General features: G+C 49.7%; 7 protein-coding genes across 7 annotated transcripts; 5 read left to right on the top strand and 2 right to left on the bottom strand.

The window, feature by feature from the left end:
* Positions 1–346: 346 nt before the first annotated feature.
* On the top strand, positions 347–1592 carry AtWU_07116 (ribosomal protein L37e family protein; the record flags this gene model as incomplete). The annotated part of the gene is made up of 2 exons (XM_035502225.1): positions 347–1278; positions 1352–1592. 2 exons carry the CDS (start codon positions 347–349, stop codon positions 1590–1592), a joined length of 1173 nt encoding a protein of 390 aa, XP_035358118.1.
* Positions 1593–2212: 620 nt separating this feature from the next.
* Positions 2213–2932, bottom strand: AtWU_07115 (F1F0 ATP synthase subunit f; the record flags this gene model as incomplete). The annotated part of the gene is made up of 4 exons (XM_035502224.1): positions 2213–2460; positions 2525–2675; positions 2809–2823; positions 2885–2932. 4 exons carry the CDS (start codon positions 2930–2932, stop codon positions 2213–2215), a joined length of 462 nt encoding a protein of 153 aa, XP_035358117.1.
* Positions 2933–3260: 328 nt separating this feature from the next.
* Positions 3261–4046, top strand: AtWU_07114 (ETC complex I subunit; the record flags this gene model as incomplete). Its single annotated transcript, XM_035502223.1, has 3 exons — positions 3261–3499; positions 3560–3670; positions 3737–4046. The coding sequence occupies 3 exons, from the start codon at positions 3261–3263 to the stop codon at positions 4044–4046; spliced, it is 660 nt and encodes a 219-aa protein (XP_035358116.1).
* A 1402-nt stretch (positions 4047–5448) lies between these two features.
* Positions 5449–6544, top strand: AtWU_07113 (deoxyhypusine monooxygenase; the record flags this gene model as incomplete). The annotated part of the gene is made up of 2 exons (XM_035502222.1): positions 5449–5939; positions 6019–6544. The coding sequence occupies 2 exons, from the start codon at positions 5449–5451 to the stop codon at positions 6542–6544; spliced, it is 1017 nt and encodes a 338-aa protein (XP_035358115.1).
* A 111-nt stretch (positions 6545–6655) lies between these two features.
* AtWU_07112 (DNA-directed RNA polymerase I core subunit RPA12) lies at positions 6656–7156 on the bottom strand (the record flags this gene model as incomplete). Its single annotated transcript, XM_035502221.1, has 3 exons — positions 6656–6674; positions 6734–6965; positions 7042–7156. The coding sequence occupies 3 exons, from the start codon at positions 7154–7156 to the stop codon at positions 6656–6658; spliced, it is 366 nt and encodes a 121-aa protein (XP_035358114.1).
* Positions 7157–7547: 391 nt separating this feature from the next.
* AtWU_07111 (putative sister chromatid cohesion protein Mis4) lies at positions 7548–13089 on the top strand (the record flags this gene model as incomplete). Its single annotated transcript, XM_035502220.1, has 5 exons — positions 7548–7710; positions 7781–7970; positions 8024–8160; positions 8212–10216; positions 10266–13089. 5 exons carry the CDS (start codon positions 7548–7550, stop codon positions 13087–13089), a joined length of 5319 nt encoding a protein of 1772 aa, XP_035358113.1.
* Positions 13090–13713: 624 nt separating this feature from the next.
* AtWU_07110 (putative NADH-ubiquinone oxidoreductase 64 kDa subunit) lies at positions 13714–16024 on the top strand (the record flags this gene model as incomplete). Its single annotated transcript, XM_035502219.1, has 5 exons — positions 13714–14530; positions 14598–14938; positions 14998–15148; positions 15203–15934; positions 16008–16024. The coding sequence occupies 5 exons, from the start codon at positions 13714–13716 to the stop codon at positions 16022–16024; spliced, it is 2058 nt and encodes a 685-aa protein (XP_035358112.1).
* Positions 16025–17707: the final 1683 nt, after the last annotated feature.

Here is a 17707-nt window from a genome sequence, read left to right as displayed (position 1 = left end):
CGCTCACTGTCATCGAGCCCCAATAGCGTCGACCAGCGAGAAGTACTCGCAGCCAGCATACGCGTATTGGGAGTCATGCTAACAATCCCTCATTGACTATACTAATGCCTGGTCTTTCTCTGTGGCTCGAAAAGGACATTGAAAGGACTACCAGATTGTCATTCCTGAATCTGGAATAGAAGGGTATAACAAGAACGAACATAGTCACCGCAAGCCCTTCCCCTAAGTCCCCGATTTGATTTTTTCCTATACGGATTACACCTTGTCTGTTCCCTCCAAGGTTGTATAGTCTCTATTCATACTCGCTTAGGGCCCTCATTGGCTACATTCATGAAAGCATATCACGATGCCTGACCTACCACACAAGTTATCTAAAAATGCGCAAGAATGGGAGGATGCCATGGATGAAATGGAACTCACAGGCAAGACTGTACACGGTGCAGAGCTAGCCTCAGCCTCGAGAATTGAATACAAGCAGTTTCTTCTGCTTCGTGTACTGTGGGTAGGGCACCATGCAACAGATCTGCCAAAAATGCTGCCTGGCTTCAATAGATGGATTGCTAAGGCGGAGAAGATGCTAAAAGGTTACAAATCATGGGATACATACTGTCAGAGTTTCACGCGCCCAGATGCTGGAGAAGGAAACTTTTCAATTGCCCGACACTACCAGCTTGAGGTTACAAACACCAAGGATGATACTGATCCACTGTCACTTGCAACTCCTATTGCACACCGGACACGCTCCCGTTTACTGAATCGAGAGCTTGCCAAAGACTACTTGGAAACACCTTCAAAATCAACTAACATCTCCACAGTATTGAACATTGAGGAACTTCGTATTCACGATCCGCTTGATGATTCAGAAACACTGGTTCTAGAAACCCCGATCTCAGAGATCCCAGAGACTCCGAGCCCCTTCCAGGAAATCACACCCGACTCCCAGGAGCCGGACAATGTGTTATACCCTCCAACTAAGGATGAGCAGATAGTGAACTGTGCTTTAGTTATCTTCTTGAATGCGTTGACCATACCCTTCAAGCTCGCCAACAACTGGACCTTGCACAGGAAGGCTTTCAAAGCTATCTTTGATAATGCCAGTTTTGAGGCAAGAACTGACGGCTATCTGGATGACCGTCACGGAGAAGCTCAGGCCATTATCGAAGTGAAGCCTGTCAGACGATCCATGAAATCAGTTCCTATCCAAATGCAAGAGAGCGCTCAAATGGTAGCTTGGATAAAGAATGATTGTGAGAAGCTGCCAAATCCAATAGATATGAGGTATGACGCCCCTCATCTCTCAGCACCCTCTGAACCCGTCTAAAACAACACCAGATGCTGACCGGAGACATAGGCACTTTCTTGTCGCGCAGGACCGACACGAAATCTACCTGATAGTTGCTCAGTATCATGCTGACTACGTCAGGTACTTGACTGACAGTAAGCATAGCAGCCAGCGCCCATCTTTCATGACTATGCATATGTTCGGTCCTTGGGATACGCTGGAGCTATCACATATGAAAAACCTCGGACCTATTTTGCTGGCGATTACACTTCGTGCGGATGCTGAGCTGAGAAAAATCAGACCAGGCTGAAAAGGATTCTTTGTGCAGCGGATGGTACCTTATTTGCCAAGTTGTGTTTTTAAAAGTGGCCTCTGTCAATCTACGAGTGCTACTTGTAATACCAACTGTAGTAAAATTCGAATCCCATGTACCTTCTTCTCTCTCACCAATGTCATATTTTGTAGCGTGGAGGATTTCAACTTCCAGCAACTGAACACACTAGTATCTGTGTCGAACTTACAATATATAACAAATCACCGTCGTGGTGTCAATCATCTTGACTTGTCCTCTTCCCAAACCATGCGGTTCCAGGTTCATTAATGGTCATGATAACTGTCAGAGATGTTATATATATTAATCATAGTACTCAGTACGACCATCTTCAAGTTGTTCTTGTTCCATGTGTTATCGGACATAGCCCCGGACACAATTCGTGCCAGATAGTATTACTGGAATTGTGACAAAGGAGTCCTTTAGCACAATACTGTAATGTGTTGATATACACTTAGTGTGTCCGGTCTGGCCGGTCATGTGATCTCGAAGATTGTGGAGGTATGAGTATTCTACATTTACGGCATTATCTTGTTGAACAATGCTTAGCCGGGAGAGTTATACTGATAGAGGAAGATTCGTTGACGAAAGGATACGGTTTAGAGGTGGTACAAGTTTGATTCTTCTACATCGTCTTCATTGTAGAGTGTGTGGTATATACACAGGATCTCCCGCTCGCAGAAACCAATAAGCGAGTTGCTTAGTGGGGGTGGTTCTTGTGGTGGCCTGTAGAATGGTAAGTCGTGCTGCTCAATATACCAGGAGAATTTAGGGAACGTACGGAGGTGGAAGTAGTACTCCATGCTGTAGCCCAGGATCAGGATGGTACCGATGGCGTGGGCGAGGGCTATCGAGTTGCAAATGATCAGCATCTTTTGCACTGTAAGATACGATTGATAGAGTGTACTCACGAGCAGCGGAGGGGTTCTTTCCGAAGTAGCGAGCCTGGTAGCGGCCGATGATGCCGGTAGGCTTAACTTCAGGGGCAGCACCACGGGGGAGTCTGGCGTAGAAGTTCACGACACGGTCCATGCGGGCAGCATCCTTGGCAGCACCGATCGCCTTTTTGACAGTTAGTTGAGTTCAACAGGTATAACGCGCGTTTTGTTGAGTTCCCGAGGTAAAGCACGAAAGAGATTGCTCCGGGCGGTAACATCTAGGCAGGGTCGGGGAAGATGAAGGTAGGGGTTCTCACGTTGGGGGAAGCGATCTAAACGTCAATTAGCACTGAATTAAGACATATTCTTGTGGTTGTATCGGTTGTTTCTTACCTTGGGAGGGATCAAGGTCGAGAGACCGCGGCGGGCGATGTAGCTCATCTTGTAGGATCTGTGCGACCCCAAGTCAGAAAATTGTCGGATCATTGAAAAGAGAGACGCGAAATGCAGAGCGTCATTCAGGGAATAACCAACTTACCTTGACGCTAGCAGGTGAACTAGGACAATGGATAATGACGGAGAGAAGGAAGAAGTGCCAACGAGAAAGCGGGTTGTCGGAAGAGCGGTTCGACGCAGGGAGGCTCATTCAACTCGCGCTAAACCGCTTTCGGACTCGTCTGAAGGCCGGCACTCGCCGCATACCTCAACTTGCAATTGCTCTACCGCAGCACCTTGCTCTCTCCACTCATCCAAGCACAACCTCGCCATCATGTCGCTTGCTAGAGCAGGAAGATTCGCCTGCCTTCGCACGGGCAGGCTCGCCGCCCCCGTCAATGCGCGTTTTGTGTCCACAGGCACCGGTCGAGGCGACCCTTCTCGCACGTCCAGCACTTCTGATGCCCCGACTGTTCCTCACACCGAGAGCACCTTGATCCGCAAGGAGAGCCCTTCTGAGGCTATGACCCGTCATCAGCCCGATTACGATGCCACCATTGATCACGGCACCTCGTACGAAATACCCCACCTCGCGCTACAATTGGAGTGGCTAAACTGACCAATCGAAATCAGTCAATTCTCCCCTGTGCCCAAGCGCGTCATGGATGGCAGTGAGCCTGGTGCTACTGTTGCTGCCGCTGTTCTGTCCGGCGCTCCCACCGACCTGCAGGCCCGTACTGTCCGGTATGAAGCTCCTTAAACGATATTTGTCGCCTACCCGTATCAGTCGCGCTGATCAGTCATATACAGGATCTACCGTCAAGCGAAGCCCGCAACACAGTCCGGAACCTGGCACGGCCACCACTGGAGAATGGATTGGGATATCCTGCAGAGGGGTCATCGCTGGGAGAACCCCCTCATGGGCTGGCAATCCTCTGCCGATTGCATGCAGGGTACCCACCTGAACTTCAAGAGCAAGGAGGATGCCATTTTGTTCGCCCAGAAGCAGGGATACGAGTACTTCGTTCAGGAGCCGAATGAGCGTCGCTTCGTCCCCAAGGCCTACGCTAACAACTTCGTCCACGAACCGAAGAAGCTCAAGTACATCAAGACTAAATGATTTGGGTTTCTGGTGTGTCATGTACATAAGTGCAGGTCTTTGTTTGAGTTCTGGGTCGTGCTAGGTGATAAATTAACTTTCCTAAATGTTACACTTTTTCGATATTGCAAACTTTTATTGACATAACCTGGTGGATTTCCTGACTGCCAGTGTGCACCATTGAGTTCACATATCGAGTATAGCGCCAAGCGACTCCTGAGAAACTCGAACAGCATCTAGAGGATGCTTACGCTAGTTACCAGTCCATTCTAGAGAATAGCTCGCTTTGTGCCAGGTATCGCAAGAGACATTGGTAGCAAATGTCGATATCCATGCTCAGTCTTCGTTAATCCTTTATCGAGGAAAGGCGTTACAGGCCGGAAAGTTGAGGCTCTGCACTTCTCACATGCTGTGCCTTCTTTTCAGGGTACTTTATTTTCACAATTTCCATTACACTAGCAACCTAGTAATGGTCAAGGGATTAGTAGAATGAAAGTTTCTTTGGTATGCTACTCTTTACTTTAGTACGATTGGTGTTAGCCTATTGAGGAGTGACCCTTTATATATCCTACAGGCGTGCTACTGGCACTTCAGACGAGATGAACAACCGAGGGATTTGAACATCATAGAATGACCATCATCTACTACAATATTACCCATATGACGCAGTCCCTTTATGATTAGAATGATTCGATACTATGCTATGAACTGCTGCGAGTGATGATTAGTAGTAGTTGTTTTGTTTTGTTGTACTAGGGGAAATGACTACTAAATTTCTACATACAGCAACACACCTCACAACCCAAACCTCGTCCGGATAAGGCTAAATCCTCCGAAGGCACGAGGGAAGAACGGAAGTTCACCGGGTAGCAGATGAGTAGTACTACTACGTATCCAGGCATGCAGCAAGTGGATCAATCCTTTTGCCTTTTCCGCAATGACTCGAATTAGGCTTCAGCGGTCTGGAGAAAAGAGGATGGAAAATAACGGTCTGCTCGGGATTGTGCGATAAATATTTACATAAGGCAATGCCTTATGACTGTCACCTAGACTATATATATAATGAAATATTTCCTCACACTCCCACTTTCTCAAAGAAGATAAGCCTCAAAAAATTATCGTTCGATGATCACCATCCCGGCAGGAACAGATCCGGCAAAAGAGACCGAGCATAGTACTCTGTAAGAGAGATTTACAAAGCAAAAGGCGCCCAGCCACGGCGGTTTGGAACCCCGCCGCCCCCACCTAAAATTTATTATCGGGACGTGATAAGATCGAAAATTTACCTATCGTCGTTCATGCCTGAAAGGTCCCTCCTCCTCTTCTCCCCTTCTTGCCCCTCGTTTTTTCTCGCTGGATCTCGTGAAATTGTGCAAACTAGAGACACTCCTTAATCAATAATTTTTTTTTCTTTTTATCTATCATGTCTGCTGTCAACGAGAACAACCTGGAGGGGGTGAGTGAGACTGTCCTCACCCTCCGCAAGGTTATTGTCAACGAGTCCGAGCCCCTCGCGCGCCGCTTCCGGGCCCTCTTTTCCCTCAAGTACCTGGCCTGCCTGCAGCCCCCCTCTGAGGACACCCTTCCGGCTATTGAGGCCATCGCTGCTGCTTTCTCCTCCAAGTCGGCTTTGTTGAAGCATGAGCTTGCCTACTGTCTTGGTCAGACTCGTAACCCTGACGCTGTCGCGTACCTTCAGCAGGTTCTGAAGGATAAGGAGGAGGATGTTATGTGCCGTCATGAGGCCGCGGAGGCCTTGGGTGCTCTGGGTTATGAGGACAGTTTGGAGATTCTGAAGGCGCTGAAGGATGATGCGAATGAACCCGAGGTCATTAGGGAGACTTGCGACATCGCTGTGGACCGTATCGTCTGGGAGAACTCCGAAGCCAGGAAGGCTGAGAAGCTGAAGCCTAGGTATGACCTTACTTTTCTTTATTTGTCGCAGCCAAGTCATTCGGATTGCATGCTAATCAAGTGCTTCTATATGATATAGTGACTTCACCTCCATCGACCCCGCCCCGCCAATGCCCCTCGATGCCGCAGAACCCTCTATTCCCGAGTTGGAGAAGACATTGCTGGACACCAAGCTCCCTCTCTTCCAAAGATACCGTGCCATGTTTGCCCTGCGCGACCTCGCCTCGCCTCCTGATCTGCCCACCGCCGTTCAGGCCATCGATGCGCTCGCCAAGGGTCTCAAGGACCCCTCTGCGCTGTTCCGCCATGAGGTCGCATTCGTTTTCGGTCAACTCTGCCACCCCGCCTCCGTCCCTAGTCTCACCGAGTGTCTGAGCAACCAAGAAGAAGAAGGTATGGTGCGTCACGAAGCTGCCGAGGCCCTCGGTAGCTTGGGTGACGTTGATGGTGTCGAGGATACCCTGAAGAAGTTCCTGAACGACCCCGAGCAGGTTGTCCGGGACAGCATTATCGTGGCCCTTGATATGGCCGAGTTTGAGAAGAACGGAGAGATGGAGTATGCGCTGGTGCCGGACTCTGGTGCCCCTGCTGCCGTGTCTGCTTGATGAATTATGCGAACAAAAAGTCTACAATGCCGGTAAATAGTTGCTTTCATGACTCATAGATGTACAATTGAGAATTCCCCAAAAAAAACATAGACACCAGGTCTTTGCCGTTTAGTTGTTCGTCGATTCCCTGTGTAACGGAAAATTAGTATAGAGAATGGGAAAGGGAAGGGCTGGTAGATTGCATACTTGTGACCACAGACACATGTGTAAAACACCGTACTACCTTCATCTGCACTGCGCAGTTGTACGGTGGTGTAGTACATCTCTTTCCTTCCACACTTGATACAAGTATGTTGAGTGAGGGCTTCGGTTCTTCTGTCTGACGCCGTCAAGGTCTGGACCGCAGATCTTTTCGCTCTCAAAGCAGACGGGAATGCGCTCGGCTTGGACTCGGAGACAATGGTCTGGGGAACGGTGTCTGAATGGCGAGGTGAAAGGGGACAAGGTCAGTGAATGCGACTTTGCAAACTAGAATACCAACAAGGCAAACCTACCTTTATTCCTAGCTCCGCAGACATCGCAGACAAGAATCTTGGTGGGATCACCAATTGAACCCTCCAATAGAGAGCCGCAGTCAGTGCAGAAGACGAGAGTTCCGATCGCAGACATATTGAAAGATATGGGTTTGCGACAAAAAGATACCAGATCAACCGGACAATTGAAAACGAATAAATGACCCTTCACTTTTTTTTTTCTTTCCCGCCCTTGAATTTCTTTGGATGGCGGCGGAAAGAAAGGCTCCAGCACGGGCCAATTTTCGAAGGTCCAGCGCGCCATTAGTGCCGGGCGGTGAGGCGCGGCAGCGGCAAGAGAACCGTGCCTGGCATTAATTATTGCATTGGTTTGCCATGGAGATCTTTGGATGATCAGGCGTTTATCGGGGGTGGTCTCTCATTCTCCTTGCTCCCATAGCCATGTCTCTGAGGAGGGCATGTCTAAGCTACCGTCATAGATCTTCTTTCAACCCATCTTTAGCTTCCCAGTAGGGATACCCGCCGCCATGGCTCAAAACTGGCATCCGGCCGTTCAGGTCGTCATCAACGGCCATCCTCAAACGCAAGCTCATGCTCCCACCGGGCAGGCTCGCCGCTGGCAAAGGCCGTTGGCTGTGGAGGAGGCGTTGCAGTACTCTCCCATGTCCAGCTCGCCGATATTCGGTTTAGGTCAGACTGAGATAAACCCTTCATGTGAACAAAGTGAACTTTAACTAACTGATTGACTTGTCTCCTTAAGATTGCATCCTACGCCCGGACGTCGGTCGACCCCCCAATACGACCTCCATTAATCACATCCTCCAGTCCGGCCGTACAGCATTAACTCAACTCAATGGTGAAATCCAATCGGGACGGGATGAGTCGAATCGCTTGGAGACATCTCGGGAATACTTGCAGCAATTGCTGGATGGCGATCAGTTGACCGAATTGTGAGCCTCATTAATGCTTCATTCTTATATCATATGCTCACCTATTCCGGTAGCAAGTTCAAGCTGCCGACAAGCTCGATTAGCGCTCAGCAATCACCTTCGACTGCGGCCAACGACCATGTCGCCAGCAGCAACAAGCTTGGCTCATTTGCGAAGATGATGTTGGATGCTACGGATATTGCTTTTCGATGTAGGGCTTATCGCTTCACAAGTGCTCTAGAAGTGAACTGACAATGTACAGATCCTACGCCTGATGATATAGAACCGCCGCACAAGCCTACTTCCTTGAACGAAAAGCAACCTTCCGTCGCACATAGACCTGCACCCACACCCTCATCCCGACCGAGCCAACAGACAAGTCAACTGTCGGTAGTGATCCCTGTCAAACCACTGCCACACCATATAGACGAACACGGCATGTCGAAGAAGAGAAAGCTTAATGCTGATGGGGGCGAGAATCTTACGGCCATCCGACTGAAAGACCAAAAGGAAGAGGCAGATGCTGCCCTAGTCAAGTTGCAGGACATGCTTCATGAGATCTTCGAGTCGGAGGATCAGCTCGACCCTAGTACATCCTCCGGTGCGGCTGCTGAACAGACAAACGTGGTTTTTACTACACCTCATGCACTCGAGGTGAACGGACCTATCCTTTCGTCCGATGCCCATACGCGGCTACAGAAGGCAATCAAGAAAGTGGTTGGGTACAATCGACTCCAGGATATCCCATCAGACTATCTTAATAGGATCCAGAAGCTTTGTGAAAAGCCAATCATTGCTGCCCAATCGCCGGATCTGAGAATAGACGATCCCTCGAATGAGTCTGAAACACAGGATTGGTTAAGAAAATTGGATGACATGCAAAATGCTCTTCTTGCTATTGGGAGTCTTCTACAAACAATGTCTGGGACCCAGACGGAACGAGATCTTTGTCCAGAGGATTTGATTGAAGCCATACCGAATGTTTTTAACCAAGTCTTTGATCACTGTATCATCCCGGCTGTCCAGGCACGTCCTGGAGGTAAGGATGCGAAGTATTTTGAGTTCTTCTCCGCTCAGAAACGGGTTCTTGGTTCATTAATCCAGCAAAGCAAAAAAGTACTTGCTCTCTTCGCAGATTTCCTCTCGCGGATTGACGTCTCAGAAGGAACAGTCACCGCCGCAGAGTTCTTCGCAGCTAAGTTAATATTCGTCGAGAACTCTCACACGGAGAAGGACTCTACTGTCGGTGTCCAAAAATACGAGTCGGTTCGACGTGGAGCCATGGATGTACTGGCCAAGATTTTCTCCAAGTATCCCGCCCAGCGCCCATACATCCTGGACGAAATCCTTGTATCACTCGAAAAACTTCCATCTACCCGGCAGAGTGCGAGGCAGTTCAAACTTGCCGACGGCAAGAACATCCAACTTCTGACTGCATTGGTCATGCAACTGGTGCAGACGACTGCTTTGGACGTTCCCAACTCAAGGGCGTCTCGAATGAGGCGCAAGCCACCTGGATCGGCCGAAGATGAGGACGATGACGAAGTGCTTGGTGATAGCCAGGGAGTAGATGATGACCAGTCGAACATGTCCATGGAGCAGCTTGCAACGAAGGTTAACCGTCTACATGATAACGCAGTACGCAGTGCCCAGTACATTGTTAAATTCATCGTTCAACGAGCGATGACATCTACCAAAACTGGCGATCAGCCTTATCGAAATATTTTCGACCTTTTTACCGAGGACTTGATCAGCGTCCTAGGTTCCACAGATTGGCCGGCTGCGGAATTGCTTCTTCGTATTATGGCCTCTCACATGGTTGGCATCGCCGAACAGGACAAAAGCTCTGCGACAGCGAAAAGCATGGCTCTTGAGCTTCTGGGATGGATGGGCTCTGCCATCTCTGATCTTATAGTGACTGCTCAACACCTGCTACCCGCCATGGAGGAGTCTGATAGCGATCTCAGCAAATCCCTCAAACAGCTGTTCGAAGAGTATTCGAGCCGCGCTTTGCATCCACAAGACCTCGTTGTCGCCGAAGGCCCTTATCGGATGACGCTCGAGTATTTCATTCAAGACCGCAGTGTAGACAACTGGCAGCTTGCTAGTGCTCGCGGATTCTATCTTACCCAGTGGTCCAAAACCTTTTGTTCCGTTTACTACAACTCTGAAGACAAGGACGAAGTCATGTACGACGACGCGACCGAAGACCTGGTTTCACTCTTCTCCAATCTTTTCTCTGACCCATTATGGCTCGAGACGCACAGGTGAGTACGTTTTGTTGAGGCTCAGGGCACCTTACTGATTCGTTTCTAGGCAATTCAATACCGTACCTACGGCACATGGCAAGTTCGCATACATCCTGACTGTCTTGAACTCAGGGTTCTGCAAGGCTTTCGACACTATCCTTAAAGTTTTGCTCAACTCAATTGCGAGTGACCAGGCCAAAGTTCGGAGTCGTAGCTTGAAGAGTGTAATCTACATGCTTGAGAAGGATCCAAGTCTTCTCGATAGAGATGCTTCGGTCATGCGAGTAATTCTCCGCTGCGCCACTGATGCATCTCCAATGGTCCGCGATTCCGCGTTGTCCTTGATCGCAAAATGCATTGCATTGAAGCCGAAGCTGGAAGAGGACGGTTGTCGGGCTATCTTGACCTGCGCCGCTGATCCGACTGCCGGTGTACGGAAGCGCTGCATCGGACTGTTGAAGGATATCTACCTCAATACGTCGCGTACTGAGCTGAAGCTTGCGATCATGGATAGCTTTCTGCAACGTACGGGCGACTTGGAAGATAGTGTGGCGACTTTGGCGCGACAAACATTCGAGGAGATCTGGCTCACTCCCTTCCACGGACTCATCGACTCTGCTCAGGATGGCCCGAAACTCAAGGTCGGTCTTGATGAGAGGGTGACACTCATAGTCAGCCTGGTTCAGCGAAGTGAAACAGCGCTCGACACCTTGAACAACTGTCTTAAGAAGGTTCTATCCGAAACCTCCAAGACAGCGTCTTTGAACTTCAAAGTATGCAAAGCAATGGTCTCTACAATGTTTGAGAAGCTGGTCGAAGGTACCGATTCGACGAAGGAATTTCAGCAAGCGCTTTTGCAAACAATCACCGTTTTTGCAAAGGCCAACGCAAAGTTGTTTCGGCCTGACCAGCTGGAGACTTTGCATCCTTACATTGGACACCTGGCCACGGCGGAGGATCTTTTCCTTTTCCGCTCGGTGGTGGTCATCTACCGATGTGTATTGCCATATTTGTCGTCCGCCCACAATACTCTGTTGAGAGAGGTGCAAAACGACCTGTTTAAAAGCGTTGCCAAGCTTGCTCGCTCAGAGCTGAATGAAGTGATGGCGTGCCTTTGGACTATCAACGGAGTTCTGCACAATACTGACCGGCTGGTAAAGCTAACCATTTCCGTACTGAAACCGATACAGCACTACAAAAACATAGATCTTTCGGATAGTGCGAACGCGGCAGTCTTAGCCAGAGCCAAAAGCTACATTCGCATTGCAGGCTGTGTTGGCAGACACTGCGATCTTGAAAAGTACGAGCCGCATTTCAAGAATGCATTCCCGTCGTGGGGCGGGGGCTCAGTGGCTGGTCTAATGGTGGATGCCATTATACCCTTCACCGTTCAGAAACAACCGCTTGAACTGAGAGTCATGTCACTGGAGAGTTTGGGATCGATTTGCCAGTCCTGGCCAGGCCAATTCAGTCGTGATAACCCAAGGCAGATTCTGTCCATGGTCTTCAAGGAAGACAATCCGAGTCTGCAAAACATTGTGCTGAGGTCATTCTCGGAGTTTTTCGCAATGCACGAAGGCAAGGCCGAGAAGACCGTGCTACCTGCTGCTGAGATCGCCGAGCAAGAGAGCGCCACGCGACTAGGAGGGTCTTTGAAGGCCAGTGACAACGATGGTGCCGCTGCTTTGATTGCCCAGCACTTTTTGCGGAGCATGCTTCGAGTTGCACAATCGCGGCAGGACTCGTACGCTCTGACTGCTATTGAGCTGATTGCTAGTATCAACCGTCAAGGATTGGTTCACCCTAAGGAGTGTGCTGGCGTCCTTGTCTCGTTGGAGACATCAACTGTTCCAGCGATTGCGAAGGTTGCCTTTGATACTCACAAAATGCTTCACCAGCAGTACGAGTCGATGTTCGAAAGAGAATACATGCGTGCTGTTCAGGAAGCTTTCTACTACCAGCGCGATGTAGTCGGAGATCCCAGTGGTGCATCAAGCCGCCCGTACATTGCCAAACTTGCGCCGCTGTTTGATATCATCAAAATCAGCAACAGTCGTTATCAGAGAAAGTTTCTCTCGAATTTGTGCTCGAAAGTTGATTTTGAACTGAAAAAGCTTGAAGCCACTGGTGACCCGCCCGAGCATCTCTTACTGTCGCGTTTTGTGGCGCAGAACCTCGCATTCTTCGATTACAACCAACTGGCCGAACTCGTACCGACAATCGGCTGCATGGAACGCATTGTGTCTGCGACTGGGACAGTTGTCGCCCACTCGATTGAGACAGACATCTTTACTGCTAAGGCGGAGCCCACTACCGTGGAGGGAATGCCTGCTCCTGCACCAGAGGGTTCAGAAAATTTGGCACCCTTGCAGCAGTATAATCCCGCTACCCTGCGGCTTTTGGCTACTGCTGCTGCATCCCTTTCCATGCTCTGGGAAGCACGGACCTATCTCCGCCGCTTATATGGTATCACAGCGAACGCACGCGTCAAAGAGGCCAAAGCTGCATCGAAGGAGCTCAGCAAGTCAGCCACGAAGGTCCACGGCGTGACTGGTGACAAGTTCTGGGACGCTATCGCTCGGAATATGAACGCCTTGAGCAGCGAGCAGAGCATGATCGATAAGTGCCGCGAGTTTGCAACTTTGCTTAACATCGACGACGAATTCAAGGTTGGAGGTGATGAAGATGCCGAAGGGGACAATCTGGACGCGGCCACCGACATGGATGACCCGGCAGCCGGTTGGAGCACAGCTGGTGGACCCCGGCCGGGGAAGCGCAAGAACTCCATGTCCGGACAGAGTCCTGTCAAGCGTCCCCGGGGCCGAAAGCCTGGCTCTGGCAAGAAACGGGCCAGTACGGAGCCAGGAGCAGAAGAGTCGGACTGGAATTAGAAGAGGTGCCGGGACCGTTGATCGGGTTGGCACCATGACCCGTGTATTTTTGGCTGTCTATTATCTACTTATTTACCCAAGAGGATGCATTTATGGGATCGGAACTGGCGTTCGGAATGCCGACGAGGTATTACTTACAACGGTGGGTGGGAGGCGTACTGACATTATCATTCTTATATTCTTTCTTTCCTATGTGTGATGAGATGACCATATCTTTAAGACAATACCATATGCCTAGTAACTAGATGAAATTAAATAAACAAACAATGAGAACAAACAAAAATAAGATGGTGTATAACTACCTAATTCTGTATAACATTTCCGATCGAGCAAATGGCGCCAAGCCGGGCCCTGCAGGCCGAGCGGGTCCAAGTGGGCTTGGCCAGATGACGTCGAGGTGCAGTGGTTTCAAAGTGTTGTTCTTCCTCCTTGAATCTTCCCTCTTCTTCTCGCAGTCGGTGTTGTCTCTTTCGCTGTTCTTTTCCACGGCCACTTTGGTGTCATCCTTCGTTGTTACTTTCCTCCTTTCCTCTTTCCCGTGCCATTGAGTCTCTTCGCGGGTCGATTGTCTCCAGCCTGGCCCCTTCGCAGTGACCGCTCGTTCCTCCTGTCAGCTTAGACGCCATGAGCGCGGCGCTGCTCCGGAGTCGTCCGGACCCTCATGCCTTGAAAAGAATAGCCCTTCTATCTCGTCGCTATCAGTCTTCGAAGTCTCCAGCATCAGCAGGCCTCGCTGCCTCCCGAACCCGGTTACCTCATCGCACCGCGACAGCTCAATGCTTGGCGTCGCGTGCCTTTTTCAACCCGCAATATACCGTCCGGCATAACTCTACAACCCCTGAAGCCAGCGAACCTCCTCGGAAGTCCTCCTTCCGCAATGCCATTTTCAAGTCCTTTGCCTACTGCGGCGGCTTCATTGTCATGAGCGGTGCTGCCGTTGTGGCGTTCTTCATCTACGATGCATCCACCTACCGCGAACACTCGAGTGCGGAAGATATTCCCGTTTCGGAATTGGCGCTAAATCCCCGGCGCGGTGGACCTAAAAACCTCCCCATCGCAGAGGTCTTGCTTGGAGATAGTGATTCGGAGGCTAAGCTGGAGCAGAAGGACAAGCCTCGTTTGGTCATCCTGGGTACGGGTTGGGGTAGCATCGCACTTCTGAAGCATCTCAACCCCGGCGACTACCATGTCACGGTCGTGTCCCCTACCAACTACTTCCTGTTCACTCCGATGTTGCCGTCTGCGACAGTGGGAACTTTGGGGCTGAGGTCGCTTGTCGAGCCTGTTCGTCGGATCGTGCAGCGGGTGCACGGACATTTCCTCAAGGGTGAGGCGCAGGACGTTGACTTTTCCGAGAAGTTGGTCGAGGTGTCCCAACTCGATGCCAATGGCAAGGAACAGAGGTTCTATTTGCCTTATGATAAGCTTGTTATTGGTGTTGGTACGTTCGAAACTCATTTTACTTCCGTTGGAATTATATTCCGTGAAACTAATTCTCCGATCTATAGGTTGTGTTACCAACCCCCACGGCGTTAAGGGACTCGACAACTGCCACTTCCTGAAGTCGATCGACGATGCCCGGAAGATCAAGAACAAGGTTTTGGAGAACATGGAACTTGCCTGCCTGCCCACGACTAGTGATGACGAGCGCAAGCGTCTCTTGTCTTTTGTTGTTTGCGGTGGAGGCCCGACGGGTGTTGAGTTCGCCGCGGAGCTGTTCGATCTGCTCAACGAGGACCTTCTTTACTCCTTCCCTAAGATTCTCCGGAACGAGATCTCCGTGCACATTATCCAGAGCCGTAGTCACATCTTGAACACCTACGATGAGGCTCTCTCGCGCTATGCTGAGGTCAGTCCAGGGTCCCCATTCGTCAATCCAGGAGTCAACATTACTGACCGACCACACAGTCCCGTTTCGCTCGCGACCACGTCGATGTATTGACGAATGCCAGAGTGGCGGAGGTTCGTGACGACCGAGTCCTCTTTACGCAAGAGGAAGACGGCAAGCGCATCCTGAAGGAGATTCCCATGGGCTTCTGCCTGTGGTCCACTGGTGTCGGTACGTAACTTCACCTCTCACTTATTTCACAGAAACACTCACATCTTTAACCAGCCCGCGCCGATCTCTGCAAGCGCCTCTCCGACAAGCTTGAATCCCAGAACAACAAGCACGCCCTCGAAACCGACTCTCACCTTCGTCTCATCGGCGCGCCCCTGGGTGATGTCTACGCTATTGGCGACTGCTCCACCGTCCAGAACAACCTCGCCGGCAACATCATGTCCTTCCTCCGCACCATTGCCTGGGAGAAGGGCAAGGATCCCGAGAAGCTGCACCTGACCTTCCGCGAATGGCGCGAAGTAGCAACCCGCATCCGCAAGCGTTTCCCTCAAGCCTCGAACCACCTCCGCCGTCTAGACAAGCTCTTTGAGCAATACGACAAGGACCAGTCCGGCACTCTTGAGTTCGGTGAACTCTCCGAACTCCTGCACCAGATCGACACGAAGCTCACTTCTCTGCCTGCTACTGCGCAGCGCGCGAACCAGCAGGGCGAGTACCTGGGCCGCAAGCTGACTAAGATTGCGGCTGCATTGCCGGGTATGCAGGCCAACCAGATCGACTATGGTGATCTGGATGAGGCATGCTACAAGGCTTTCAAGTACAAGCACTTGGGAAGTCTGGCATACATCAGTAACGCTGCTATCTTCGACTTTGGCGGTCTGAACTTTAGCGGTGGTGTCCTGGCGATGTACCTCTGGCGCAGTGTTTACTTCGCCGAGAGTGTCAGCTTTAGAACGAGGTGTATGTTGGCCATGGATTGGGCCAAGCGGTCGTTGTTTGGAAGAGGTAAGTTGTTTATCCCCTCGATTCCATCGTTTCGTTTTGCTCTACAGGATCAAATTGCTAATGGGTTGTTTAGATCTCATGAGCTTTTAAATGTGCTTTTTCCTATGTCCATCTTCAGCGGTGATGCGCATTTGATATCCTGATCGATTGCTGTCACCGGACTGGGGGTCATGTATTATCATGGCCTGCAGTCATCACACTACCACTATTTCTATATCTTCTACTTATGCCCTATGAACAGCTACTGAGTAAATATCAGAATATTTCTTTTTCTTTTATAGCATTGAGTCACTGCTCAGGCCTATCTGGATCTATCAAGCCTATCTGGATCTAGTGACACATTCCATGCTCTAACCACTATATCGTAGAATTAGCAAAGAGACGTTGGTTCATCTTTGCAATTATCTGCATGTGAGATCACCAATCATGCATTCCTGCGGAGTCTGCTTTTTTTCATTAGGCATATTGCTTGTTCTCCCCTCTTATGTCACCCTTTCTTCGATAATCTCTCCACCTGCCACGCGGGGAATCCACTCGGAACATCTACACTCCGGATTATCTTCATTGCTTTTCCTCCGGCGTGCCTAGAATGGTATATCCCATCATGATAATCCGCAACGGTTGATCCCAACTCAATTGAGTAACGAGCACCATAGGAATCCTAATTGTTAGACCGAAAGAAATGGAGTCCTGCCTATCTACATAAGTAGCAACCTTCTTCCCACATGCAAGCAGCCAACTTCCGATTAAATCTCCCACCCCTTTTAACATACAGCTACTTTGAGGTACATGATTGCTCACCGGGTCAGTTTTAGTGTGCCGCGTAATGAGAGGCTTCAGGGCTTCACATTCACACCCGCTCCGGTCTTTCTAATTCAATCTTGCGCGACGGTAATTGAATAGCAAAGTTATATTGCTTATTAATTGGTATTACACCACGCTATCTAATCTGATTTGGGGCCCTGTGCAGACTTCATACTTGTTACGTGACCTTGTTATCACCTTAGAACTGGGTAGCATGTCTAATAACTAGTAGTTTTTGGATGTCAAAAGCTCACTAACGAGATGTATGATGCCTTTGGAAGAGTAGGATAGCTTGGTTGGACTAATATCTTCCAAGCCAAAGCCCGATATCTCCAATGCGGCAGCAACGCAAACACACTGAGCTTTTATATTCTGTAATCTGAATAGATAGTAAGCAACCAGTGTAGCACTGCAGGTTTCGAATGAAGCGGCGTTCATTTGTAATGATGAAGTCTGCCTGCTTATTCCATCAATCACGTGTGTGTCTCATTACCCTACTATTTCCTGTTTTGGAACAGTTGCCTTCTCTTGTGTACCCTCAAAGATTCACTAGACATGTCTGCCGTTTTGATAGCCATAGCCAGAGATACGAAAGTAGTGATAGTAGCTCAATAGGGCTTTTACCATCTATTAAAGAATAGATCATCTATTAAAGAATAGATCATCTATTAAAGAAGAGATCATTCTCCCCTTGTTGTACGATTATCTTTCCCTATCTCATCTTCATTCTAAACACCCCTCTCAGAATTATACAACAGAAACCCATCAATAAAGTCTACTCGACACCATCAAATAATCAAAATGAAGCTTCACTCAATCATCTCTACTGCCCTTCTCATTACCGCTGTGGCAGCCTCGCCCCTGCCCCAGACAGGAGGGGATCCTCGTAGCTATAGGCATCGAGTGGTAAGGAACCAACCCCCGCCACCTTCCAATCCAGTGCAATAATCTACTATATACTACTATATA

The sequence above is a fragment of the Aspergillus tubingensis genome (assembly GCF_013340325.1).
Source record: "Aspergillus tubingensis WU-2223L DNA, scaffold_8, whole genome shotgun sequence".
NCBI classification, from domain to species: Eukaryota; Fungi; Ascomycota; class Eurotiomycetes; order Eurotiales; family Aspergillaceae; genus Aspergillus; species Aspergillus tubingensis.
Note: the sequence above shows the minus strand (reverse complement) of the source record. Positions and strands in the feature narration are given on the sequence as shown.